This window comes from Anoplopoma fimbria, chromosome 14 (genome assembly GCF_027596085.1).
Source record: "Anoplopoma fimbria isolate UVic2021 breed Golden Eagle Sablefish chromosome 14, Afim_UVic_2022, whole genome shotgun sequence".
NCBI lineage: Eukaryota > Metazoa > Chordata > Actinopteri > Perciformes > Anoplopomatidae > Anoplopoma > Anoplopoma fimbria.
Window position 1 is genome coordinate 5,824,911 of NC_072462.1, and position 27,214 is coordinate 5,852,124.

A 27,214-nucleotide genomic window follows, 5' to 3' on the forward strand; every position below is an offset into this window, starting at 1 on the left:
TCTATCTTTATTTTGTTGTATAGTATGTGTATGTATTGTCTGTGTCTGTGTAGTTGTATAGTATGTGTATTTATTGTCTGTGTCTGTGTAGTTGTATAGTATGTGTATTTATTGTCTGTGTAGTTGTATAGTATGTGTATTTATTGTCTGTGTAGTTGTATAGTATGTGTATTTATTGTCTGTGTAGTTGTATAGTATGTGTATGTATTGTCTGTGTCTGTGTAGTTGTATAGTATGTGTATTTATTGTCTGTGTCTGTGTAGTTGTATAGTATGTGTATTTATTGTCTGTGTCTGTGTAGTTGAGCTGCTGCAACACTTGAATTTCCCCCATGGGGATCAATAAAGGAATATAATAATAATAATAAAACCCTAACCCTGTATATTATTATTAAGGTCAATTTAATACTGGATGTGTAGAGAGAGGGTGTCACACGTTTATTTTGAAAAGACCAACCGGATGTCCCCCCTCTGAATGCGTCCGTGTTGACACCGGTACCTACTGACCCACTCAGCCCAGTCTCTAACGGAGAGTAGGAGCATCGCCCCGGCGGACAGTTGCGGCAGCCTTCTGGCTCGGATATATTTGTCTCATTGTCTGGATTAATAGCCCGCAGATAGACTCCGGGATGCCTTCAAATGTACAAGGTATAATAAATAAATAAATAAATAAATAAAGCAGACAGCGGACCGCTTTGTCTGTCCTCTCTTGCATCTGCAGCGCGTTGAGTCTCTACAATGGAGCATCAGCAGGCCGTGCACGCTGAGCCTGCATCGGTATTAACCAGCATGCATTTATAATAATATGATTTTTTTTTTTTTTTTCAGGAGGGAAAGCCTTTGGACTGTTGAAGGAGCAGCAAAGGTCCAAATTGGAGGAAATAAACAAGGTACGCACGCATGGCATGGCACTGAGGTGTATTTGTGAATAATGCACTTGACCATAGCGATGCATGTTTAATGCATTGTATTGATTTGACCCCTGCAGTCTCGTGGCACTTGTTGAATGGATGCATGCTGTCTCTCTCTAACTGTGCAGTAACGTTGTGGTTCCTCAGATTAACTACATGTCCCGATAATCTCTGTTTCCCTCCTTTACTCTGGACTCGTGGAAACCAGGTCGCGGACAGAGGGCAGAGTGGAGCTCCTGTCACAGCTCTCTCTCTCTGGTCATTCCTTCATGAGATTTATGCATTTTCATTTGTTTTCTACTTCTAATGTGTTTATTGGAGCAATAACCCCCTTTTATTCCTCAACTGATAAATCTTAAAAAAAAAAAAAATCAAAAAAATCCTGTGTTATTCATCTATGTAAATACCATCAGATCATAAAGACAAATAATCAATTAAAAATATAAGTGTGTTGTTTCACTATAATTATTAGCTTCAGTCTACACCTTTTTGGTCTATATTTTTAGTTTTCACCTTAAGTTAATGCTTAATAGTTATACCCAGTCAAAAGTTTGGACACACCTTCTCCTTCAACTACTTTGAAGAATCTAAAATATAAAACATATTCTGGTTTGTTGAGCATTTGTTTGTTTACCACATAATTCCATATGTGTTCCTTCATAGTTTGGATGTCTTCAATATTAATCTACAATGTAGAAAAAAAGAAAAATGAAAGAAAAACCATTGAATGAGAAGGTGTGTCCAAACTTTTGACTGGTACTGTACGATTAATCTGCAACCAGAAATCACTCCAGCTTCTCCGATGTGATGTTTATATATAGGCCTAATATTATAAAGAATATCTTTATAGTTAATGGGACAAAACAAGCATTTATAAAACACCAGTTTGAACTAGTGTTTCTCATATTTTCTGGATTTTTTTTTTTTTAAACCAAACAATTAATCAATACAATTTCATTATAATTTCATGATGAGAATACGTGTTAGTTGCAGCTCTGAAATCCCGTACTTCCAATATCTGAACCTTCAGCTCGAGGAGATGCTCAGTATTTGACCTCAGTACCGTGATACATTCTTTGTGATAATACTCATAATACTGTCTCTGCCCTCGTTCATTCCCACCTGCGTACTTTTAAGTTACGCTCTGACTGTGAGAGGACATTCCTGCGAGGGTTGGAGCTACAGCGTTGACTCAGCACGTCTGAGTCAGGCGTCCTTGATAACCATCCAGTTGTGGCGTTCATCCTCTTCACCCTTCATTTCAAGCCTGACGGAGGTCAATGCAGAGAACGACCTGACTCTCTGTCCTCCTTTCGCTCTCCCTCTCTCTCTCTCTCTCTCTTTCCATGTAGATTGAAGCTGACTCCCACATGGCAGATTGCGTCATTATAATTTCATTAGTACAGCTCCCTTCAGGCTCTTTCCTTTACACCCTTGTGGGGTGTTCCACTTAATGAACACACTGATAAGTAATGTAACTGCGGGGGGAAGAACATCTTCCTATTGGGAGTCATCGCTCTCAAGTTGGAAGTTTTTTTGGACACATTTGACAGAACACAATCAGATTAACGTACTTCATGCTCTAGTTTGTGCATGGGCTGCTTTCCTCTTTAACTGTGCATTGTTAAACACTTCTGAAACTTCCTACACAAAGTTTCAGGGCTCAGAACTGATGTTGGTAAAACGTGTTTGTTGTTTCCTGATCACCTTCAGTTTGTTCACCCCTCTTCCTCCTTCTCAGGAATACCTGGAAGACCAGAAATACAGAGATGAAGAGGACCTGCCTGAAAAATTGGAAGGGCTCAAAAGTAAGCAAATCCAGCCCCTCAGTAGTTTCAGTATATCTGCAAGAATGTGATTGTCTTTGTGAGGGTGTGTTCCTCTTATCTGGCATTTGTCTTTGCCTCAATATATATTTGTTTGTTTGTTAGCAGTCTGCTCACACACACAATACAAAGCATTTTGGTTTTTTTCTGTGGGAAACACCGAGATTCCAATGAGGTTTTTAAGGCCAAGTCCTCAGAGGGCTTGCAGGAATGTGCTTGGGCGTTCCTCTGCTTGTTGTTTCAATATTCAGAACTACGCTGGGTAAGCTCATGGCTCCTGGGAATAGAATAAAATCACTGCTACAAGGAGCTGATTACGGGAACAAAATTGCATGATTTGCCAAAGAACTCCTCCCCATTGCTTTGATATTACACATGTGTGCTCTGAGTGTATGTAGAGTATTTAGTTTTCTGACTATGTGAGGTTTTTTTTAATTTTTTTTATATCTGGGATTTTCCAGAAGGAATAGCATAAGGCTGTTCACTCGAGCAGGGGGCATGAGAAACATACTCCGGTGTCCTACTTACAATCTCTGCTTGCTGGAGGAAATGGAGCAGTAATATATAAACAGAAAGGGGATCCGACACCCAGGTCCTGAGAGGATTGCTGTTTGTTCTTTCTATCTTTCTCCTTCTGTTTCCATTCTGTCCCAGTGACCCAGAGGTCAGTATCTAGACAGAGTGCTTCTTATCACCAACCAAATCATATCAATTATACTCTATTCATCACCAAAATAAGTCATTCTTATTATAAATTATTCTTAATATACCCTCATTTAACATTTAACTTTAGAATTATTGATTTTGGGAATCTTATTCAAACTATTATTGTATTTGTTTTAATAGATTATATGGCTGGTGCTTGTCACCATGTTTGTCAAAAAACAACCATCTAAACAGAATAGTTTATATTATTGAACCTTTTAAACTATTTGCTGTTATGGGGACAATAATTATACTGAAACGCAGGATTTCCTGCAGCGTTTTATATTGAGGCTCCACCTCACCTGACATGAGGAACACCAAGTTTGACCTTTTTATGAAATATAATATTTGGCTTGTTAAATTTGCACTTAGTAAATAACGGCAGAGTTGGAAACCTCCCTTTATTCCGCTTCTAACCTTGTAATCGCACTGGGTAAATAACCTATATCAGCCCTTTTTTGTTAAGTTACATATTTGAAGCTGTTTGTTAACAAAAAAATACAAAACAAACAGTAAACAGTGCCTCTTTAAACTAGCTGAATTCATTAGTATGGATTTGAGGCTTTATTGGGATGTAACTGTCAATGATGGCGGTTTCAGCCATGTTGACAGCAGTTCAGTTGAGTTCATATCAGCAGGTGATTGATCCAACACATCGTACGTTCACTTTGCAGTATTTCATGTTGGGAAAAGTAGAGACAAAAAGCTGTCACTGCTGAACTGCAGCGTCAGACACTAACCCGAAGTTAGTCTGATAATCACCGTTATTTTGGACACTGATTTCACAAAACAGTTTGCGTCAAGATGAAGTCGGTTTAAAGTTGTGATTAAACATCCTTAACACAGCAGAATAAAAAATCTCTGCAGATACAGACGCCGCCACACACGTCTAGAGAGTCATGAGTGATGATTGAGAGGGTTTATGTTTCTGTCTTTTCATCATTGTTGTTTTATTTTGGAAAACCCCACTCATTCTGCCTTTAAGGCATCAGTTCTTCTGTGATTTCATGCTTTCTTGTGTGGATGTGTTCGAGTGAGAAAGCATATAGTTATTTTCTAATCTTAATCCCCTACATGAGGAACATTTACTCCTGTAGCCTAAGTCGGTGTCAAATTAGTGTTGACAGCATTGCATAATTGGTTTATGTGTTTGCCAAAATAGCAGGGGAAGTCATTATCCATATCAAATATTTTATCAGTAAGGTTGTTTTTCTAATGGGAAAACCCCCCCACAGATAATAGGGTTAGCTGCCAAAGTGATTGTGGGTAAACTCGGCATCAAAACACGGAAAATAAAATCAAACATAAATCACAGACTTCTTCATGAGGGCCAAAGAAAAGCAGAAAACACTTTGTAAATATGGCAGAAAAAGGCTGCTTCATAGATTGTCATTTTGTCACATCCGCTGCTGAAGGAATGTGGGTCAGGAGGACACACTGAAGACAGTTCTGTTCAGTTTTGTGGCTGCAGATGATCAACAGGCTGCTCTACGACAAGTGGCCCACTCAAGAAGTGTGTGTGTGTGTGTGTGTGTGTGTGTGTCTGTGTCTGTGTGTGTCTGTGTTCTGTGTGTGTGTGTGTGTGTGTGTGTGTGTGTGTGTGTGTGTGTGTGTGTGTGTGTGTGTGTGTGTGTGTGTGTGTGTGTGTGTGTGTGTGTGTGTGTGTGTTTCTGTGTGTCTGTGCATGATGTGTGGAGGCCCCCTTCTCAGATTCTATGAACAGGGTTAGCATTGTCCTGTCCCTTTCCCCATGGGATTCACACAGTCCCCTTTCTCCCCCTCCCAACACACACACACACACACACACACACACACACACACACACACACATACACACAAACACAGAGCTTCCAGTGTGGGACAGAAATAGCAAGTGTAATCTAACCAAAGTGTTCTGGACAAAAGAGTGGTAAAATTTAGGGAGAAGCAGGAAAATGTCAGCCATTGTTTTTTCATAGCGTGAAGACACTTTAGTAGCTTGTTTATAATGAGCTTTTATACGTTAGGGCTGCTTTAGTAATCATTAGCCCCGATTGTGTTTTGTCAGAAATCACTCCCCGTCATTTTTACACTGACTAACGCAGGATTATGTAATGGCAGAATGTCAACGTTTACAAGTCAAGTTATTCCTTTAAATAACCTACAAGTCTAACTGTGGCAGGAAACAGAGAGGTGACGGAAACAGAGGGCAGAGCAAGATTTGCAAGATGTACTGAAAGGGGAAAAAAACACTAGTTATAATAAACAATTATTATCTAAAGATAAGAGGATTAATGAAGTACGAGCACATGAACAATGGAAGAACCAGAGTCATCGACCCACCAATGAAAATAAGATTAGAACTTGAGTTGGAGTTTGATATTTAAACATAATAGCAAATCTCCATATTGAAGTGAAAACTTTTTAACGAGCTCGTCAAAGCTAGTTAGTTTTATCCCACAATAATTTAAAGTAAGGTTATAAATAACTTAATTTTTTAAAACTAAAGCTCAGATATCAAAATAGAATCAGAACTCAAGTTTTGTGTTAAAGATTACATATTTTAGGTTAAAGGAAGTTTTTACATTTTGGTGAGTATCAATATTGACTTTCTTACAAAGTTTTAGGTGAATTTATCACTTTCCTATCTGTCCGTGAAATGTGATTTTTGAGTAGCTATGCTAAGCTAACTGTCTCTTTGATCCAGCTTCATATCTATCGGGCAGATATGAGAGTGGTGTTGATCTTCTCATCTAGCGAAGCATAAGATAAGCATACATTCAGAAATGTTAAACTATTACTTAAAGCTAAATGACTGCATGTCCGGTTCATTGCTCTTTGCTAATAAAAAAACAAAACTTTGCGACTTCAAGTGCCAGACAAATAAGTGATGAGTTTGCTGTACACAAGGTACAAGACAACAGCACCAAATGCAGCTTTTTCTTCTGCTGAGACAGAAAACCAAGTAGTTATATACCAGTAGTTAAAAAGTATGGATCTGTCTGGAAACTATCAGTGATTTATCTGCTGTTATCAGTCTAGAAGGACCAGATTTTCCATTTGAGTGAACCACTATGAGTGAAAGTTTTCACAGTTTTAAGCCCAAAGCGTCTCTGTTTTCCTTCCTGATTTGCTGCGTTTGAACTCTTAAGTTCTCTCTCTTTTAACTTCCTGACCCTCTCGGTTTAATCCGTCTCAGGTGTCAGCCACACTCAGCTGCTCTCGGCCTGGCTTTCCTCTGAGACATTCAAAACACACACACACACACACACACACACACACACACCACACACACCTGTCATCATCAGCTGTCTGTGTCTGTCCTTTTGCCAGCTGTCAGCAGATTGTTAGACATATCACTGGACAGTGGTTGTTAACACACAGTTTAACTGACTTGCAAGATGCCAGCTGGGGATTGGTGTTTGTTCAAAGGTTGTTCTTGGTGAAGTGGTGTGTCTGAGCTGATGGTAATTATCTCTTGTGTGTGTTTGTTTTTGCAGATAAATACTCAGAATTTGACCTGAATGACCAAGGAGAAATTGGTGAGTAACAGTAGCACCAAAACACCAACTGCACAGATAACAACTGTCAGCTGACCCGTGTGCAGCGTCGACATGAGGGAGCAGTAATTAATACTGTGTGTATTGTCTGGCCAGGTTGAGCAGGCTCATGTGTCATGTTAGTGTCCTGTAGGTAAAGTGAGACCATACTGTACACCGGGGTGAACGGTCTTGAGCAGATGCTAGACGAACTGTAGTCTGGGAGTCCGACAGCAGAGATAGTGTCGGTCTGCAGGTCCTGAAAGAAGCTGCTAATTGTCCTTTAAGTCAACTTGTTTTTGTCGTTTTGGCAACATTAGCTGCTAAAAAACAAAAAACAGATGGCAATGTCAGTTGCTCGGTCCACCACTACGGCCCAATCTAAAATATCTCAGCAACTACAGAATGGATTACTTTGACATTTGGTACAGATGTCCATGCTGTCCAGAGGATGAGTGTGGTGATCCCCTAACTGTTAATCTAGTGCTTTCATCAGCATTTGAATTGTCCATTTTATTGTTTTCAAACCAAATACCTTCAAAACTACTTATGTACCCATACCCTACTTTGTGTTGTTAATCCTGTCTGAGTAGAGTAGGACCAGATCTAGGAATAATAGGACCAGATCTGTGTAGAATAAGACCAGATCTGGGTAGAATAAGACCAGATCTGTGTAGAATAAGACCAGATCTAGGTGGAATAAGACCAGATCTGGGTAGAATAAGACCAGATCTGGGTAGAATAAGACCAGATCTGGGTAGAATAAGACCAGATCTGGGTAGAATAAGACCAGATCTGGGTAGAATAAGACCAGATCTGGGTAGAATAAGACCAGATCTAGGCGGAATAAGACCAGATCTAGGTGGAATAAGACCAGATCTGGGTAGAATAAGACCAGATCTGGGTAGAATAAGACCAGATCTGGGTAGAATAAGACCAGATCTGGGTAGAATAAGACCAGATCTGGGTAGAATAAGACCAGATCTGGGTAGAATAAGACCAGATCTGGGTAGAATAAGACCAGATCTGGGTAGAATAAGACCAGATCTGGGTGGAATAAGACCAGATCTGGGTAGAATAAGACCAGATCTAGGTAGAATAGGTCCAGATATGTGTAGATTAGGACCAGATATGTGTAGATTAGGACCAGATATGGGTAGAATATATGTCCAGATTTTCAAGGAAAAAATTATGTAGGTTTACGGTCACTGAAATATGGCTAAAAATGCGTTTTTGGTAGAATCATATTTAGGCAATTTTCCCTTCATACAATTCATTAAGATTTTTTTATCTGACATAAAAAAAATTTGCTGCAATTCGTGTGAGGTTAACCATCATTTTGTGATGAAATGCCTGGACTAAAAACCCTTCATTGAAGGACATTGCAAACTTTATTAGTTATTATGAAGGTTTACTTTAGCAATTTATTAGTGCTCAAAGCACATCGGATCCAAATCAAATCATCTTTTATTATAACCTACTCTATTGGTCTTTTATTATTTTTCAAACCCAACATAATCATAATTTAACGTATGCTTTCTGTTGAAAATTTTAGTTCCTAAGCTGATAGAAGTTCTGAGCGTCTGTTAAGACATAGAAAGCCCTTTCCAGAGACACGTCAGACATTATACAGCTGTCGTGGTCCTTGCAATGAAACAGAACATGTGTTGGAGTATTGTTTGGAGGGACCCTTTTTAAAATGCGGACTTGAATACGTAAAAATGATTCGTATTCTCTCAACTCGGCACAGATCTGATTGTCTACTTTGCCTTCTCTCAGACATGATGGGCCTGAAGAGGATGATGGAGAAGCTGGGGGTGCCCAAGACCCACTTGGAGTTGAAAAAAATGATCATTGAGGTGACGGGCGGAGGCAGCAGCAACACTATCAACTACAGGGACTTTGTCAAGATGATGCTGGGCAAGCGCTCAGCCGTGCTCAAACTGTGAGTAAACCTCTGTGCGTGTGCGTGTGCGTGTGTGTGTGTGTGTGATAAGAATATGTTTTTTCACTTACATGCAGAGTCAGTTGTGTCAATAAACCGTTTGCCGGTTAAGGAGGATATGAATCATGTGCTGTGTCAGCCTACTGTCTCATCAGGCATGACTAGATATGATGTCACCACCCACATGGTGCGTAAATCGTCTCCATGGCAACCAAACCCATCTATGCAAGCCTATCCATAGTCAACTCATCCTTATCCTTAGCTGGGATCATGTGCTTAGGTAACTGATTATAGGCTGATTAACAACTGACAGTCACGTGGGACCGGCCGGCAAAAACACCCAAACACATGAGATTCTGTACAACAGAAATGATTTTGCAACAGAAATGATATCTTAAAAATAATAAGGTGACTTATTTGCTTTTATTCTGGAATGTGTTTGCAGTGTAAGCCTGTTTAAGCAGCCTTGCAGCGGGTCAGACTGCAGGAGAACGAGTGTATCGGCTGCTTCATGTCAGCTCTGCCGGACTAAACTGGCTGGACCCATTTAGTAGACAAATCCTCATAATCCCAAAAACACCAAACAGGGGAAATGCATAACTTTTCCCTTCTTTGCCCTCAACCATTTTTCAAAAAAGTGTATCCCATAATCCCACACCAGCTATTTATAAAAAACCTCATTCCCTCCAGGCCTGACTTGTCCACTTGGTAGCGATCTAGTGAGATAGTCTCCACATTCCAGCTGAGGTCCAGTAGTCAGCGATCATGAAAAAGTTTAAACAAATGTTGAATGTCTTAATTTGATCAATTTTCTTTTACTAAATTCATTTATTTTGAAGAATTGTGTTTCCTCTTTGCACATATTTATATAAACAGGATGGGAGAGTTCATTATAGTAAGCTTCTATTGGCTACTAACGTTCTGTAGTGTGTGTGTGTGTGTGTGTGTGTGTGTGTGTGTGTGTGTGTGTGTGTGTGTGTGTGTGTGTGTGTGTGTGTGTGTGTGTGTGTGTGTGTGTGTGTGTGTGTGTGTGTGTGTGTGTGTGTGTGACATAGGTCGCAGGGTGTAGGTTACCTTCATAGAGTATCTTGCTGTTTCTACTACTCCTCCCCGCTCTCTGATGACTGCAAAAGGTCTACACTGCCTCTCTTGTGTTCTGCTGTTTGTGTCTCCAGAGGGGGGGAGAGGGGAGAGGGGGGGGGGTTGAGGGTACAATGAGCTCTAGAATAGTTTTATTCAAAGCATTTGGCACAACAACAATTGCTGTAGTTACAATGAGAGGAAAAATGATTGAGGTCAGGCTCCGCAAGTTGGGCCCCGTTTGTGAAAGCTCTCCGGTTAGAGTCACTATTAGTGCAATACACAATGACACAGGGACGCACAGTCACTCTGGTGAGATTAGATAACGAGTAGCAACAGTTGGGAGGGATCTTTGACTGCAAAATTACGGATTTAAAACAAACAAAATTCCACTTTTTTTTCCCATGAAATGGAGATAAAAACTGGCGTAATATCATGTTGGCATGAAAGTTCATAAACATGTTTCAGTTTTTGTACATATTAAACACGTTTTTGGTGTGTAGCATAGACTGTACAGTCAATGGCATGCACACAATAACAAGATTAAGTCAGCCAGTAACTTTTTTTTCTATCTAGCTTTTCTATCTTAATAGAGCAGATAAGTCCCATAAAGAATAATTTATTTACAACAACAGGACATTTAAATTGCTGTTTGATTCCTGATTGAATCAGTAGTAAAGGACTGATCAGGTGTGATCTGACCGTCCCGCCTGCAGCTTTGAGTAGCAGACATCCGCGGTGTGAAGATAAAGGAGGAGTGAGGGTGTTTGCCAGGGAGAAGTGCCAGAGTTGGAGTCGCTGAGTGCCGGATTGGTCGTCGGGGATCATTGCTCCTTATGAGCTTAGTGGAGCTTTGCAGAGTTTTCCAAAAAAGGAAATTAAAGACAGGCATTCTGAGCTCTGAATAGCTCCTGTCAGATCCCTCACTCTCTACTGTGTACAGTCTCAACCACCATTCCCCTCACTCCCCTTTGTGGTTTCCCTTCATTCTTTTCCTTTCACTTACCGCTCAGCCAGCTCATAACCCCGACTGTAACTGTAACTCTCTGAATCCTCCAGGAGCTGATTATCCCTCCTCACTCACACATTCCTGCTCGTGGTGTTTATACTTTTCTTGTTCACTTCTTTTACACTCTTTTTACAACCTTCTGTCTTTCTTATTTACATTTCTTTCATCACACCAAGTTTCCCTATCTCCCCTAATTCATTTCTTTTGAAACTATTAGTGGATGAATTGATTCGTCAACTGGAATATTTTGATAATCAATCAAACAACTAATCCTTGATGTAATCTTTCAAGCAAACGTCACAGTTTTCTCATTTGCAAAGAGTTGCTGCAGTGTTAGCAACAAACAGCTATTTAAACAACGCAACTTGGGCTTTAGGACATTTTATAAAAGTAATCTGTATATGAAATGATAATAAAAAATAAACGTTAGATAATCCTTATTTCAATAAGACAAAAACACACAAATACAACAGCAAATGCAATGCATAATAACAGCATTTTCCTTTGAAGCTTATTATTTTAAAACATTTTATGTCATTAATCAGACATCAACATTATTATCTTTTATATTAGTTAGGAGCTCACTCATATCGATTCATGCATGTTCATCACAATCAAATAACATAATTCTTTGTGTACTGTGGACTGGATCTAGGCCCGATTTTATGATACAGATATATCAATAAAAATAAAAATAAATTGCAGTCGTAAATACCAAAGAAGGTTTCTAGTCGTTTGGAAAAAGTCAGTCACGTAGCTTGTCCAACAGAGAGCACCCACAAGTTGAATTTCCAACTGTAACATGTTGCATTTAATATGTATCTTGGTCAATATTGTCATAAAAAGTGTTTCTTTTGAATGAATTGACCTTTTGTTTAGCTATTTTATGATTCCTCTGTGTTTTTCTCTCTCCACAGAGTCTTGGTGTTTGAGGACAAAGCCAACGGCGCCACCTGCAAACCGGACGGACCCCCTCCAAAGCGGGACATTTCTAGCCTGCCTTAGCCGTAGACGTGAGCCTCGGGACTGCTCCTGAGAGCAGAGGGACCATCCAACCGTTCTCTTGACATGTGGAGTGTTGTATTAGTGTGGGACCAGTGATTTGAGGATGTTATTTTGTGATATATGGTGTGTGTGCAAGCTGTTTGTCATTTTTGGAAGTCTGAGCCCACAACACACTAAATGATGTTTGACTGGGAATATTATCATTCATCTTCTTTTTTTTTTTGCTCCCTTTTAATTGAAATGTAGCATTGGTTAGTTATACATGTCATCGGCTTGGTAAATTACATTTTGTTGTGACTGTCTCATGGATATATTTGAAGGGAAGACTCCAGACTACAGAGGTCGCTTTTCCTTCCTTGTTATTATTTTTTTTTCGGGGAAGCGTTCATTTTAGCGATGCTTTTGGAGAAGCACAAGGAAGAGAAGCAGTTTTTCCCAACACATTTTTGCACTGTCCTCAGTAGTCTTGGATGAATTCCCGCCAGGCTAATCTTAGTCAGCGGCTCAGATCCGGTGCCAGAGATAACAGACCGAGCTTCCTTTGGGTCAAAGTCATCAGCCCGTTGGAGCCGAAACACTGATCTGGAATCAGTAACTAGGTTATCACGGCCACCTTATGATCAAATAAACTTTTTTTTTTGTTTGTTTTTTTTGTAGATAACTGTACTGCTATGCGTTTTTTTTAATATTCCTCTCTCGGCTAGTGTGAGTGAACAAGAGATCATGTTGACCATGGGACGTTCAGTTTCAGTATGTGGCTTGAACAGCAAACCTGACTCGGTTTTTTTTTAGATCTGTTAGGTTAAGCACATGTTAGTTTTGGAGGGAGTGTGATTTACGGGCACACAAGCGTAACAAATGTACATAATAAACTCCACACAGTACAATCATATTCTTTCCAAGTGCCTCAACATGCAGATGCTGTGTAGAGCTTAAACACACCCATTGAAAAAAAGGAGGGAGTGCACATACGTGTTCAGTTCCAGCAGTCCTCTTAGTTTGCTAATACCACAAAAAGAGAAAAACATGAAATTATGTTCTTTGTTCTTTGGTGAGGTAGTTTTGATGATGTGTGTTGAATTATATTGATATGGTGTTTCCACAACATTCTGAGTGAGTGAAATTCTCAAGTGGTGAATTTTTTAAAATGTCATTTTTTTCCCTTTTCCTTGACATTATTATTTTTTTGTTTTTATGTCACAACAAGCGTTTAACCAGTTTGTTGGGTGATTTGACTGCTAAGGTTATCTTATACTTCATACATGTGTTATTAGTTTCACTTTCTCTTGGATTTATTTTTTCTCCCTCACACATTTCTTCTTTCGTCTCCTAACCGTCCCTCTCTGTTGAACTGCGTTCATTGTCCTGTGAATTCTGTTATTTGTGCCTCAGTGTCCCTATAACTCACGCTACTTACTGTGAATTTGGTACTCGTAGTATTTTTAATCCACTAAACGTGTTTTTAAACTATTATTTGTTTTCAGTCTGATAGGTGTATTACATCTTTTAATGTTGTTAAGATGCACATTGTTTGCAGACACCAAAGGAATTAAAATTATTCTTACACTGGCCTGTTCAGTTTTGAATTGTTTATCTCTTTTTAAACTCTTGAACACATTTTTACTTTGAGTGAAAAATAACAAGTTTAATAGGTATAAGAGATGTCTTTAATTCTGATATTTTTTTTTATTTCACTAGTAAACACCAGTGTTTGTTCATTTACTGTAGCCCCTTGTCTATGACAGGTGGGTGGCCTTGACGCCACAGTCAAAGATTGGCTGTCCATCATCTTAGGGGAGTTTTTCTTGTAAGAATCCATGTGTTGTTAAAGATCACATTGCACCACTTGTTTGGCTATCAGTGCTGATAAATGTAAAGGGAGAACCTGTGCATTATCAGTTATGTAATTGAGCAAATCTCATTTATCAGTTTTTCATGATTATCTCCCCATTCAGTCCCAGGAAGAGATGAATCGTGTGTGAATCTTTGGCTGACAACCGTTTGCGTGTTGTAATAATGCATTCATTCCGTATTTTTTCCTCATTCATTTTTCATTGTTGCTCCATGTACGTGCAGCTGTGTGCACACACACTCCTGAGCAATAAAAACATTTTCATTAAAAAGTCAATAGCTGCTACTGTAGTGCAGTCAGTCTGTTGGGTTTGTTTGATTTTTCTGTAATGTAAAGGCCATCATATATTCCATGTCCTTGGGAGAGCAGGTGCATGGGTGTGGAATAGTGTATGCATATTTAAATAAGCATGTCAACAGGCGGATTCAGTGGGATTATTATAAGCACCTCTGCAATTAAAATGATAATCACCGTTGCATGTGATACTGCCTGGAGGCACTAATGTAGGCACGGTGGAACACATAACTGAGGTTGACAGTGGGAGTCGTATCTAAGGAGAAATAAAAACATCCAGCTAATGATGATGACACTGACCCCGGGGCCAATGTTAGGTCCAATTGTATCTATTGTGTTTTCCACAGTAAGCAACAAGGTATTTATTATGCACCCTTTGCTCAGCAGATAAGGAATATACACACTGTGTTCTTGTCACAGACTGGTTTTAATTGACCTTGATTCATTGTTCCTGAGTTACAGAAGGTGTATCATTCTGTGTTGATGGTAGTTAATGGTTTTATGGCTTACATGGAATTAAGGAAGGCAACACTGCAGTGCGTCTAAGGACAGATGTCCTCCTCCTCAGGATCTCCTGCCTTGCATAGATACTGCCATCTAGTGGTCACTCAAAGTCAGGACATGGGTGAGATGTTTGACAGGTGGCAGACTGCTCGTTAACCTGGAGGAACCACATTATCTCCTTAGTAACACAAAAAGACCAAATTATATAATAAAGATGACATCTTTCATAGACTGTTAGTGTTAAAGAAAGCCAGCTACATTAAGATCATCATCAACATGTAATAAAAAAGGACACGCAGTAGCAACTGTCAGGTATAATTGAGGGCCTTTTGCAAACCTCAGATAAAAGTATGTTGCTTGAATAGTATATGCATTTTGAGAAATTAGGACATATTCATTCTAAAAGTCCAATACTTGTCATTGTTATAAAGGGGTTTTCTACCAGATCTACACATCACAATGACTACAACTGAGCCTGTGAAAACAGTATAATCTTAAATTAACAGTAATGTAATTAAAGTCATCTCAGATTGAGCCAAGCTGTAGATTTTTTTTGTAACAGAAAGCCTGCACTATAAACTTAAGGTGTGGAGTGTAAAAGAAGTTGGTATTGAGGAGTCATTTGGGGTTTAATGAAAAAAACTATCGAGTTGCATCATGGGAAATGTAGGATCCAGAGAGCTTGTTTTAGCATCAAAACAAAGCCATGATCTCTAAGCTGTTGATACTGAACCGGCAGATTGGACCATTGTTTCATTGATATTTGCATGCACCCAAGCAAATAGTTAAGTATTAAGATATAGCACTACATTAAAGCTAATAATACCAGAAATTGAGTCACACCCAAAAACTTTGTTTTGTACTTTCCAAAAGAAAATTATGCTTTGCATTCACACTTATTACACAAGACTTGCAAATTAGAATCACTAAAAACGTATTTTCAAAAAACCCGTCTGCCTGACTGCCACCTATGTCACATTGTGTTTTTATATTATCTTAATAGTCTAAAATGTATTCAACATAGTATATATAGTCACCAGAAGTATATATAAACAAGCATAAAGCATATATATATATATATATATATATATATATATATATATATATATATATATATATATATATATATATAAACCCTGGATACACTGTCAAAGAGCACCTCTACTCATCTTGAGCAGCTCTTTTCTTCACCTCTTACCCCCAAGTAGAGCTGACCAGAACCTCAATTGACAAATTGCGCCTGTAAGATTGACAAGCTACCACAAGATGTCGCCACTGAGTAGATTTTGGTTGATCGCATCTGTAGGTTTCTGATTAGAGCTGTGAAACACGTTTATAGACAAACATTTACTGGCCCTCACTTCTCAAATTCCCACCTGATAAATAAGAACAGAAAGAACTAAACCCTCTTGACTATTTGACTGTACTGTATTGATGTTGATTGGACTTATTGTGTTCTAAAATGGGGACTGGATGAATTGAGTTTTTAATCTAATCTCTCTTCTTTTTTTTCTTTTTTTTAATCTCAAATCCTATTTAGAGAGCCCAGCACACACACACACACACAAACGCAGACCCAGTGTCACCAACAAGGACTTTTGGTATAAACTGTAAATTCCTAGCAGAACTCTCTGGGGAGTCATGGTAACTGTTTACAGGCCATTCTTTCTTTGATAATCACCGACTGACAGAGTGAAACCTGTATTTGTTCAGCCTGTACTTTGGGTTGGCAATAAAATAAAGTAATTGCACTTATTTGGGATATAATTTTAAGTGCACTACCGTACGCTGTGATCACTGTGCTTTGGGGTACGAGTTTGGATGCTTTGAGGAAGTTTGGTCATGCATCACTGTCACTAAGCAGCTCTTCACATCCTAACAAGCTCATTGTTATTCTCAACACGTCTCATTCTCAGCCTTCCAGGTCATGAAATACAGTATAAGGGGCTCCGTTGAAACTCAAGAGCCATCAATGAGGCTCCACAGCAAGGTCCAGCTGCCTTTGACTTTACAACTCACTAAAAGATCAACCCAGAACATGCAAGGAACAAAAGCAGCACTGAATAAAGTATTTTATTTCCATCTAATAACTTCTATAACCAGAATTTTCTTCGTAAGTATTACTGCCATGAATAATAAAGTGGTGGTAATCTCAGTCTCTGGAGGTAGGTGAGTGTCCTCACTTCTCTTTATCCAACCAAATGTTCTCTCTTATTTCACTCTCCAGCTCGTATAGTTCCCTGAATAGAGTTGAATATTTGAATATGACTAAATGTTTCTCCAACTGATGAACATGAGCTTAAAACTGCATTTCCTATCCCCCGGGTTGCAAAATCTAATAAAGAAACAATAATAACCCAATAAAAAAAGAGTGCATTTTATCGTAAATTGCAATAGGTGTTCATTCAAGCATTATAATTTATTATAGGAAGTTTTTTAAATAAGATTTTTGCCACTTGGTAGGCTTGGGTGTGGCAGAACCACATTTCCACAAAACTCCATGCACATTATTAATACACTAGTCCTTTAACTCCCAATGCATTTTATTTATAATCTAATCTAGTATGTAATGTCTTAGACAAAGGTCATGTATATCATCAGTCAAACAATATGGCCCATATATGGCTCTATGGGGCAGAGTTGGTCTCCAGTTCCCATAAAGCTGTTTAGCTTTCTCTGTCAATAATTAATGTTACATTTTAAAGCGTCTGTTCAAATTTGCTCCTGAATCTCGGCTCCACTTATTTTGTCCCCAATGCAATAGTTTTGTCTTACTTTTCCTTCCCATTAATCATCGCATGTATGTCTATTACACATTTCCTCTTTATTAACTCTGACCTTTAATTCCTTTAATTCAAAATAACCATATATTCCTGGTGATATCTTTTTTCAGGCGCAAACAATCTCGATCCCATGTCAAGTTGATGATCACACCCCGAATTTCTGATTTTTTACTGAGAACCCGTGAAGGCATCATGCTACGTCACCGGCCTTGGCCCCGCCCACCCCCGTCGCTTGAGTAGAGACGCACTCGGCGGAGTTCGGTCCATCTCTGCTCGCAGCTAGCTAAGCTAACAGCTAAACCCCCGCAGCAAAGGCCACTGCGGGAAGATGGCGACGGAAAAACAGAAACATGAAGGCAGAGTTAAAATCGGACATTACATTCTCGGAGACACACTCGGCGTGGGGACGTTTGGAAAGGTGAAAGGTACGTCTTTGACTGCGCATCCTGCCAGCTGAAAGATGGTGGCCGATGGGATAGCTCCTAGCCTAGCCGCTAGGTTAGCATGCTATGGAAGCTAACTCAAGCTAGCACACTTGTTGTCCTCATGCCCTGCTAGTTAGCTCAGCTTGTTCCTGACAGACATGACGTGTTGTTTAGCAGTGTAGCCGCAGCTGCCAACGCCTTGCAAAAACAATGAATTATATATGAGATTAGCTTCTGATTAGCCACATCAGTTTGGAAGCTAAGTTAGCATGAAAGCCACAGACACCGGGAAGTGGAGCAGTCTAGATGGGTGGATATGAATGAGGAGCCTTTGCATGAATGCATCCCTTTTTATAAACACTATGCAAAACTGTGCTGCAGCTCAGAGGGACACATGGTCTTATGAGTTGTGTTTGCCTTTTATTGTGTGTGTGTGTGTGTGTGTGTGTGTGTGTGTGTGTGTGTGTGTGTGTGTGTGTGTGTGTGTGTGTGTGTCATCTACGCCCCAGTGTTGTCAACCTAGAGGATGGCACCATTCATGTGTCAATAACTAATAACTATTGGTCTGATGGTTTTTCCAGACTGCAGTGCATATTTAATTCATGATGGAGCCCTAATGTACCCCCAAATAAAGGGTCTCTTTAGGGGGGGAGTCAGAAAAACAGGCTTTGTTTACTGACAGTTCCCAGTGAGTCATCTCTGCACAGTCTTTTGCTCTGTGATTATGGTCTTCATTACTGAAGGGCTTGGTTAATAGTTCACCACCAGCACTAGTAAATCAATAGCAGCTGTTTACTAACCCCCCTCTCCCTTTCAGCCATTAAGTTTGGGTTTTTCTTTGCATGGTATGTTATAATATTTTCTTTCCCCTACAGTTATTGTCCCTTTTAAACCCGAAGGATTACATTACATTACAGCCATTTAGCAGACGCTTTTATCCAAAGTGACTTACAATAAGTGTATTCAAAATAGGTATTCAAGAGAACTAATAAGATAAGATAAGATAAGATAATCCTTTATTAGTCCCGCAGCGGGGAAATTTGCAGGCTTACAGCAGCGTAGAGTAGTCACCAGAAGTCATAAGTGCATCTCCTTTCTTAAACAAGCATCTAAGAGCATAAACCAGAGCAAAAGTACAGTGCAGAAACAAACTAATACGAATACATGTTTGGGTTTAGATTAGGCTTAGTTTGGGGTGGTCGAGCTATTGGCTCAACCACGTCGTAGGTTGTTTTTAGAGTTTGTTAATAATTCTTGGTCTTCACAGTGTTGTGGTAACTGACACATTAAGGTCTTAAGCTTTTAACACCACTTAATGCTGTTCAAAAGTTTGGGATTGCCTGCCACAAAAACCTGATGAGTTACAGTCAGAAAATACTATTCTTGTTCTTTCTTTCATTCTTTTAGGTTGTAGAAAGTTTTACAACCTCACAATTAAAATAAAAAAGAAGGTAAGTCTGGGGGTAGCACTGTCAGAATTGGATCACAGAGAGTCAGAATAGCATATTATTGACTGACAAGTCAAAGTTTAAACCTATTGAGTCTAACCGGTAAACTTCAGAAGGCTCAAAGAAAAATGGCCATCCAAAATATTTAGAGCCCAATTGCAAGAAACGTTGCGGCTCAAAAAATGATCTGGGTCAGTAATGTTTTCCTGGACTGGAAAACAAATCGTAAAAAATACATTTGGTGTCTGAATTATACTTTTTTTTGTCTCTGTTAAAAAAAGTCACTATTGAAGGAAATAACAAAAACATTAATATAACAGGTGACTCCAAACTTTAGAACGCCAGTGTATGTGCTGAGCTGTAATAGGGATTGCTCATGTCTGTTCTTTTTGTTTTATCCTGCAGTGGGCCAACATGAGCTGACCAAGCACCAAGTGGCCGTGAAGATCTTGAACAGGCAGAAGATCCGCAGTTTGGACGTGGTGGGAAAGATCCGCAGGGAGATCCAGAACCTCAAGCTTTTTAGGCATCCTCACATAATTAAACTGTAAGTCCTAGATTACACCCTACTCGCAGCTCCATAATCCCCATGCCGCCACATTAATGCCACCCACTGAGCTATTTCCAGGCTTTAATGCTGTGTTTTAAAATACATCCATGTGGGGATATCAGTCTGACCCGGTCTCCTCTCCTTTCAGTCCCTGGCTCACTCTGCTTTATTGCCTGTTTTGGTGATCCTCTCTGTTGAGCCTTCATTCTAATAAGTAAAAGTGCTTTATCACCATCTTTCATCATGCCTTGCTGTGTGATGGCCTCTCCTTCAATTTAGTGTTCACTAAAAGCTTATTCAATATATTTGCCAAAGCAAATATATTTCCTGTACTGTTTAGAAATCGCGAATGGCACTGCTGACAACCCCTGCATGTGTTGGTGCAGATAGATACATGACGGCATGATGTTGAATGAGTCATTGTATAACTTCACATGTCTGACCTGACGGTGAAACTAATCAGAGGCAAGCTCAGCATGCTGTCAGTTCTTAAATGCTGTTAGTTCTTAAATGCACATGTGCGTCAAGCCGTGCTTTTAATGACGACAACCCTGAAGTAAACACTCTATTTGGCAACACAAAAATGCTGTGGTGGAGCTGAAACACTCGCCGATCTAGATATTAAGAAAAATGCAGAGCTACTTCCTACCTTCTATCTTAATGTTCACAACAAGCAGCAAGCGCCCGAGGCCACAGTTACAGGGTCATTAAAGTGACCATGAGGTGTGGCTAATTGCATGAAATGCCAGCTACATGTCATGCATGCAAAAGAATGTAAACTCTGTTTTGTGTTGTTTGTGAGAGAGCGATCTAATCTTTGACTGGGCGCACAAACACTGGGGTAGAGGGCACAGCGTTGCTTGTCTAGTGAGGACAAGTGAAGCAATACAACACAACACACATTCATTTGGTTTACAGGATGTTTGTAGCAATCGTGAGAGATGAGAAGAGCGGTTAGCAACTGTCACATCTACTGAAACTTGGATAAATTTAACTTTGTGGTGCATCTTACAAGAACAAATCTGTCACAATCATTATGCATTTACCTTTAGACTGACATTGCAAATTTGGGTTGGTGGATTTAGGATGAGACGGTTTTCCTCTTCTTTCTTAACAATATTACCATGTCATTACTTTGTTGCTCTTTTTGTATTTTAAAACTTGTGGATTCAGAGCTGCAGCAATGCTGCTGACAGAAATGTCTGTTGTCCTGTTAGCTTATTCTGCTGCTTGATGTTGAATATGATAATCACTGGGAGAAATGGGGCTTATGTGCAAGCGTAGCCACATAGCCGGTGTAGTGTAAATAGATGTAGGCTAGGTATAATGGGTGCCAGTGTAGATTCTTAAGTGCAAGAATTTCTCACTAAGCCATGGACTGAAAGGATAGGCGGTAACCAATAACAAAGGCTTACATACCTGAATCAAGTTAAAACTAATGATCCTCCAATATGAAGTTATGTACAATGCTTTTGAATGTGAAAATGTCTCCATGCAGAACAGATCAAACCACAGATGTACTGTATCATAGATGTATTCAATTGTGGTATTTGTGACTTGTATGCAAATATATACAAATAAGCTTTTCTTGCTTGGAACAAGTCTGTTGCAAACTAGGCTCACTAACTAAAGGTGCTTTCACGCCTGTAGTTTATTTAATTCGGTCCGGTGAGGGCAAGCATGAGATGTGTTTCAGTGCACCATCTCAGGTTCATAAAATATGTCACAGGGTGCCTTTTCTAAATGGGTTATTTTCCTAACAGCAAGGCATAAAATACCAAGATATTATGTTTTAGTCACATTCTTGCTCAGTCATTTTACTAGAAAAATGTAGCACAACATGCCATGTTTCTACAACATTCCACAGTTCCCCAAATCCCTGGGATTTAATAGCATGCTTTCCTATTTGTTCGAATAATGAAAAAATACTCATAACTGTCTCATAACTTGTTGATGACCCACATGATTTCAACTTTGTGTTGATGTCTGCAGGTATCAGGTTATTAGCACCCCTACAGATATCTTCATGGTGATGGAGTATGTCTCAGGAGGCGAGCTATTTGACTATATCTGCAAAAATGGAAAGGTAATACACTATGATACTGGAAAAAAATCTTAAAGTCTGTTATAATGATGTCCCATGTTTGATTTCACTCTTTCCATCATGTCATATGTAGCAGATTTTGCATATTTTGTTTTCAGTGAGGGGACCTGAACACATAAGTGCATTATGTACTTCTCTGTGTTTTATAGCCAGCCTTTGGTGCAGATACTGCAACCTGTGAACCAAAAACTGTGGCTTGAAAAGATAACCTAACACCACACCAAGTGCTGCTTAGTCAGCCGCGATGTGCAAATTCACAGAGAAGATCACACCTCATGGATAATTTCTGCTTTGACAGTTGGATGAAAAGGAGAGTCGTCGGCTGTTCCAGCAGATTATTTCAGCAGTAGACTACTGCCACAGACACATGGTGGTGCACCGAGACCTCAAGCCTGAAAATGTGCTGCTTGATGCACACATGAATGCCAAGATTGCAGACTTCGGTAAGCGTGTCGAGTCCTAAACCCAGGTCTTCACAGGTGACATTATTTGTCAAAACAATAGTACAGAACTGGGTTCAGTAACTCTAAATTAAATGTAGAGTCCATGTGGAGCTTTTCACAATTAATAAGACTATGGTGCAATGTTTTGTAGGCGGGTCTCTGGGTTTTTAGTTTTGTATTATATGCGAGGATAAACCAATCAAATATGCCGAACAGCTCTCAGGGCTTATACTGACTTTGTTATAACCTTGTCTAATTTGTGCAGGATTATCAAACATGATGTCAGATGGAGAGTTCCTGCGAACAAGCTGTGGTTCTCCAAACTATGCTGCTCCTGAGGTCATCTCAGGAAGGTAATGTTTGATGTTGACACAGCGCTTAAGAATGCTCCCAATATGTTGCAACAAGATGTTACTGAATAAACAAAACCTAGTGAGGCGTGGCTTTCATGATTCCAACATTGTTTCTTTTGTACTCGTCCTCAGGCTATATGCTGGTCCGGAGGTGGATATCTGGAGCAGCGGGGTCATCCTCTACGCCTTGTTGTGTGGGACGCTTCCCTTTGATGACGACCACGTGCCAACACTCTTTAAGAAGATCTGCGACGGAATCTTTTTCACCCCGCAGTATCTGAACCCCTCTGTAATAAGCCTCCTTAAACACATGCTGCAGGTGGACCCCATGAAAAGAGCAACAATCAAAGAGATCCGGTGAGCCTCACCAGATTAATTACAAATTAGAACTACTGCTATAACCATCTAGTCTTTTTTTTTTTTTTTTTTTTTGTCTAGATTATAACATTTAAAACTAGTCTTATTGTCAGTGTTGCATTCATGGTCTGTGGTTTGTTTGACTACAAAAATAATTTCTCCTCCTGCAGAGAGGATGAGTGGTTCAAAGAGGGCCTACCAAAGTACTTGTTCCCTGAGGACCCCTCCTACAGCAACAACATGATTGACGACGAGGCCCTGAAGGAGGTTTGTGAGAAGTTTGAGTGCACCGAGGAGGAGGTCCTGACCTGCATATACAGTCGCAACCATCAGGACCCCCTGGCCGTCGCCTACCACCTCATCATTGACAATCGTCGCATCATGAATGAAGCCAAGGACTTTTACCTGGCGTCCAGCCCCCCCGACTCTTTTCTAGACGACCAGCTCCTGACCTCGACCGGTGCGGCTGTGTCCGGCATCATCAAGGTCCACCCTGAGCGTGTACCCTTCCTCTTGGCGGAGACTCCACCCAGGCCTCGCCACACACTGGACGAATTGAACCCCCAGAAGTCCAAGCACCAGGGTGTGAGAAGGGCCAAGTGGCACCTGGGTATCCGGAGTCAGAGTAGACCCAATGATATCATGTCGGAAGTGTGCCGTGCCATGAAACAGCTGGATTATGAGTGGAAGGTAAGCAAGAAACTCCACGAGAGGGACAAAGAGGAGAAAATAGGCCTAAGATGGGGCTTCATTTTTTGTAGTTGAAATGCAGTTAAATGAAATAGGGTCACACGTTGAAACAGTTAGTAAAGTTGAGATTATGTAACTAAACTGTGAACTACTGGCGGCTGTGGCACATGAGGTAGAGCGCTTGTCCCGTAACCACAAGGTTGGTGGTTCAAACCCTCTACCGGCAACATGCCGAGGTGTCCTTGAGCAAGACACCTAACCCCAAGTTGCTCCCCGGGCGCTTCATTGCAGCCCACTGCTCCTCCGGGATGGGTTAAATGCAGAGAAATAATTTCCCCATTGTGGGACTAATAAAGGATTGATTATTATTATTATTATTATTATTAACTAGTGATATTATAGTTCATTTAAAGAGGTTGCATTATACAGTCATTGTTTCATAACACTTCACAACTCTTCCAGGTCGTGAATCCTTATTATCTACGTGTGAGAAGGAAGAATCCCGTTACTGGGATGCAAACCAAGATGAGCCTTCAACTCTACCAGGTGGACAGTAGAACTTACCTCCTCGACTTCCGTAGCATAGACGGTGAGCTTTAACTAATCAATCACATCGACTAAGCTGGGAATGAAAAATGCAGAAAATGTATGTGTTTTTTCGTTCATTTCATATTTACAAAAATGATCAAAGCAACTTGAAAGGTAAAAGATCGTATAAAATTATAGTTTCGTTGCTCACTAATGTTTGTTTTATGTTTCAAACAAACGTACAGTCTTTGATAGTTTATAACCTGTCAACATTGATAAGATATTCTGGTAAGCTCTGAATTCAGCGCCCTGTATCTTGATAATGTTTACCCGGCTTCTGTCCTGTAGTTCTCTGCATCAGTGCAGACTTCATAAATGATTGACTCAGGGTTGAGGGCTCGAGATTTTTGTCTTTGGAGGTGTGCGGCGGTACCTCAAAGGCAAATATGAGATAAGAGTGTTGTTATGAGAGGAATTAACGCAGCAAAGGCATGCAGTCTAAAGGGCACCGGACTACATTTTGACTTCTCGCTACAGCCAGGTCGACCTCGGCATTCATTTATAGCTACAGTTGTTGTTTTAAGGAAAGAGAGGCTGATGGATGTATAAAGTCCTACAACCACATAGAAAACAATGTATAACTAATAGCACAGTCTATAGCTGAAAGAAAAAAAAAACATTCAAGGCTTTTGTAAATTAAATTGATTAATTTCAAATAACTTTCAGGTTCTTTTTGTGAGAGAATTCAATGTCTTTTCCAACTTTTCAAATCCTGCATATACGCTGTTTATAGACTTTGATTTGGAAATATAATGAAATAAAAGTATTTTTATTTTTTTATATGTACCTTTTTTTTTTTTATAGAAAACCTTTTGTGTCTTGTTTTCTTTAGATGACATGCTGGAGGCAAAATCTGGAACTGCTACCCCTCTCCGATCTGGGTCTGTGGGCAACTACCGCACCACACTTAAGAACGATGTAGACGGGGCAGACGCTCCGGCTACGTCTAGCACTGTACAACCCCCCAAGGCCGCAGAGGGCTCCTTAGCGTCATCGTTGACCTCATCCATCGAATCAACCGGAGGGACGGACACCCCGACTGTCCCTCGACCAGGAAGCCACACCATCGAGTTCTTTGAGATGTGTGCGAATCTTATTAAATTACTTGCACGATAGCTTGCAAAACAATCGCTAGCCTTTTATTCCTCTCCGAGTGTCTTTATAGCAATAAGCATGCAACCGATTCATGGCTCAATTCATCCCGGTGGAGGATGAAGTGATTGTTCCGTGGCACTGACGCAGGTTAGTGTTCCCTAAGCGGACAGGGACTGTGAGGGGTTATTTGGAAAGATGAAAGATGGGCTACTTAATAGCTAGGACAGAACGACATATAGGAGGGGGTTTTTACAATTCCCTGATCAATTTAATGGTAAAATGTCCACATCTCACCTATACATATAAGCGCAAGTGATTACACTGAATTTTCTGTACTGTAGCCAGTGAGCACTGCTTTCCAGTACAGAGAACGAGATCAAGTTTTTGCCTGCAGAGGAGGAAGCCACATGTTGAGGGTTGGGTGTTTGGGTGGCTGTCGTATAGGGTGCAGGAAGCACTTTTGCACAAGTTTCTTTTATTTCCTGCTGCTCTTGTTTCTTTAGTTTCTTTCTCTGTGGGGAAACAGAGAAGTGGTGCAGATGAATTGGGGCTCTGCACTGCTTATAACAAGAGTTGTCATGCCCATCACATTCATTGAACTCTGAAGAAGTGCAATGACCCCTTTATTTCTGTCTTGTGTCAGGGACAAAAGAATTCTTCATCAGATTTATGTTTAGTTTTCTTTTTTTTTTTTTGTGTGAATCTGAGTTGTCGGAGACTAAATTTTCATGATTTGTGTCATAGTTGTAAAAAAAAATGTTTGAATTTGTCTGTCCCCAACATTTTTATATATAAAGACATGAATATATTTATCAGTGGATGGAGTGTTGGTTCTATTGGAAATGGAATTTTGGGTTGTTGTTTTTTTTGCATCAAGATCTATTGCTGGATGGTATATATTTTCCTTTTTTACTGACTGGTTTTTAAATCAATATCACAGCTTTGTTTCCTTCAATCATAATTATTCTGATACTTGATTGTCTTTCCAGATAAATATAGCCTGCTTTTACCATTTAAGAGGTATTTTGCCATGACAGTCAGAATCTAGAAATATATCATTTTCAGTGTCACATATTAAAATGACAAGGTGGTTTTGACTTTTTGTTGTATTTTCTCTATTTCTTTCTTTCTTTTTTCTTTTTTTTAGATTAATGATTAGGATTTGAGTTTGATCACTGACTGAAATGCCTTTTGCATACATCCAATTTGTAAATGCCAATCCATCAAAAGTGTATAGGCCTCATTGCTCAAATTGAAAATGAGTAGTAGCAATTACATGCAGTGCATGGACAATGTCTATTGGCAGGTAAATACATCCAGAATATTGTCGTTTTGGAATTATTATTTGTATTATTTTTTTGCCCACACATTCCCTTGAATGTTGACCTTGGAGAAAGGTCTACATACTTAAACCTGGAAAAAAAACTTGTGAGCTTGGAATTAAGTCTTGCTGGGTAGATTGCAATTCTGGTAGAAGAAAAAAAAACATCACACAATCATTAAGATCATAAAAGTGTTGGTGATTTATATTTGATAAAAAAAATGATGGACAATATTATATACTTGCAAGCTCACAAAGTCTTGGATATATATGTGTTTAATCACGAATATGATGCATCTCCCTCCATTTCCTGTCCACAGTCTTAAAGTTTTAAGCGGGGTCTGTTGTTTGGCTGCCTTATCGTTATCAGTACTGTTTTTATGTCAGTAAAAGTTGGACTCTAATGCTG

The 27,214-nt window shown here is 39.7% G+C and overlaps 2 protein-coding genes across 2 annotated transcripts; both read left to right on the forward strand.

The window, feature by feature from the left end:
• The first annotated feature begins 530 nt into the window (after window positions 1-530).
• aif1l (allograft inflammatory factor 1-like) lies at window positions 531-13,567 on the forward strand. The gene is made up of 6 exons (XM_054612505.1): window positions 531-647; window positions 828-889; window positions 2,652-2,718; window positions 6,921-6,962; window positions 8,739-8,904; window positions 11,911-13,567. The coding sequence occupies exons 1-6, from the start codon at window positions 629-631 to the stop codon at window positions 11,996-11,998; spliced, it is 444 nt and encodes a 147-aa protein (XP_054468480.1). The 5' UTR covers window positions 531-628; the 3' UTR covers window positions 11,999-13,567.
• Window positions 13,568-17,617: 4,050 nt separating this feature from the next.
• prkaa1 (protein kinase, AMP-activated, alpha 1 catalytic subunit) lies at window positions 17,618-26,581 on the forward strand. The gene is made up of 9 exons (XM_054612514.1): window positions 17,618-17,856; window positions 19,710-19,851; window positions 21,847-21,940; window positions 22,257-22,401; window positions 22,667-22,754; window positions 22,887-23,111; window positions 23,282-23,801; window positions 24,264-24,390; window positions 25,222-26,581. Exons 1-9 carry the CDS (start codon window positions 17,760-17,762, stop codon window positions 25,503-25,505), a joined length of 1,722 nt encoding a protein of 573 aa, XP_054468489.1. The 5' UTR covers window positions 17,618-17,759; the 3' UTR covers window positions 25,506-26,581.
• The last annotated feature ends 633 nt before the right edge of the window (window positions 26,582-27,214 follow it).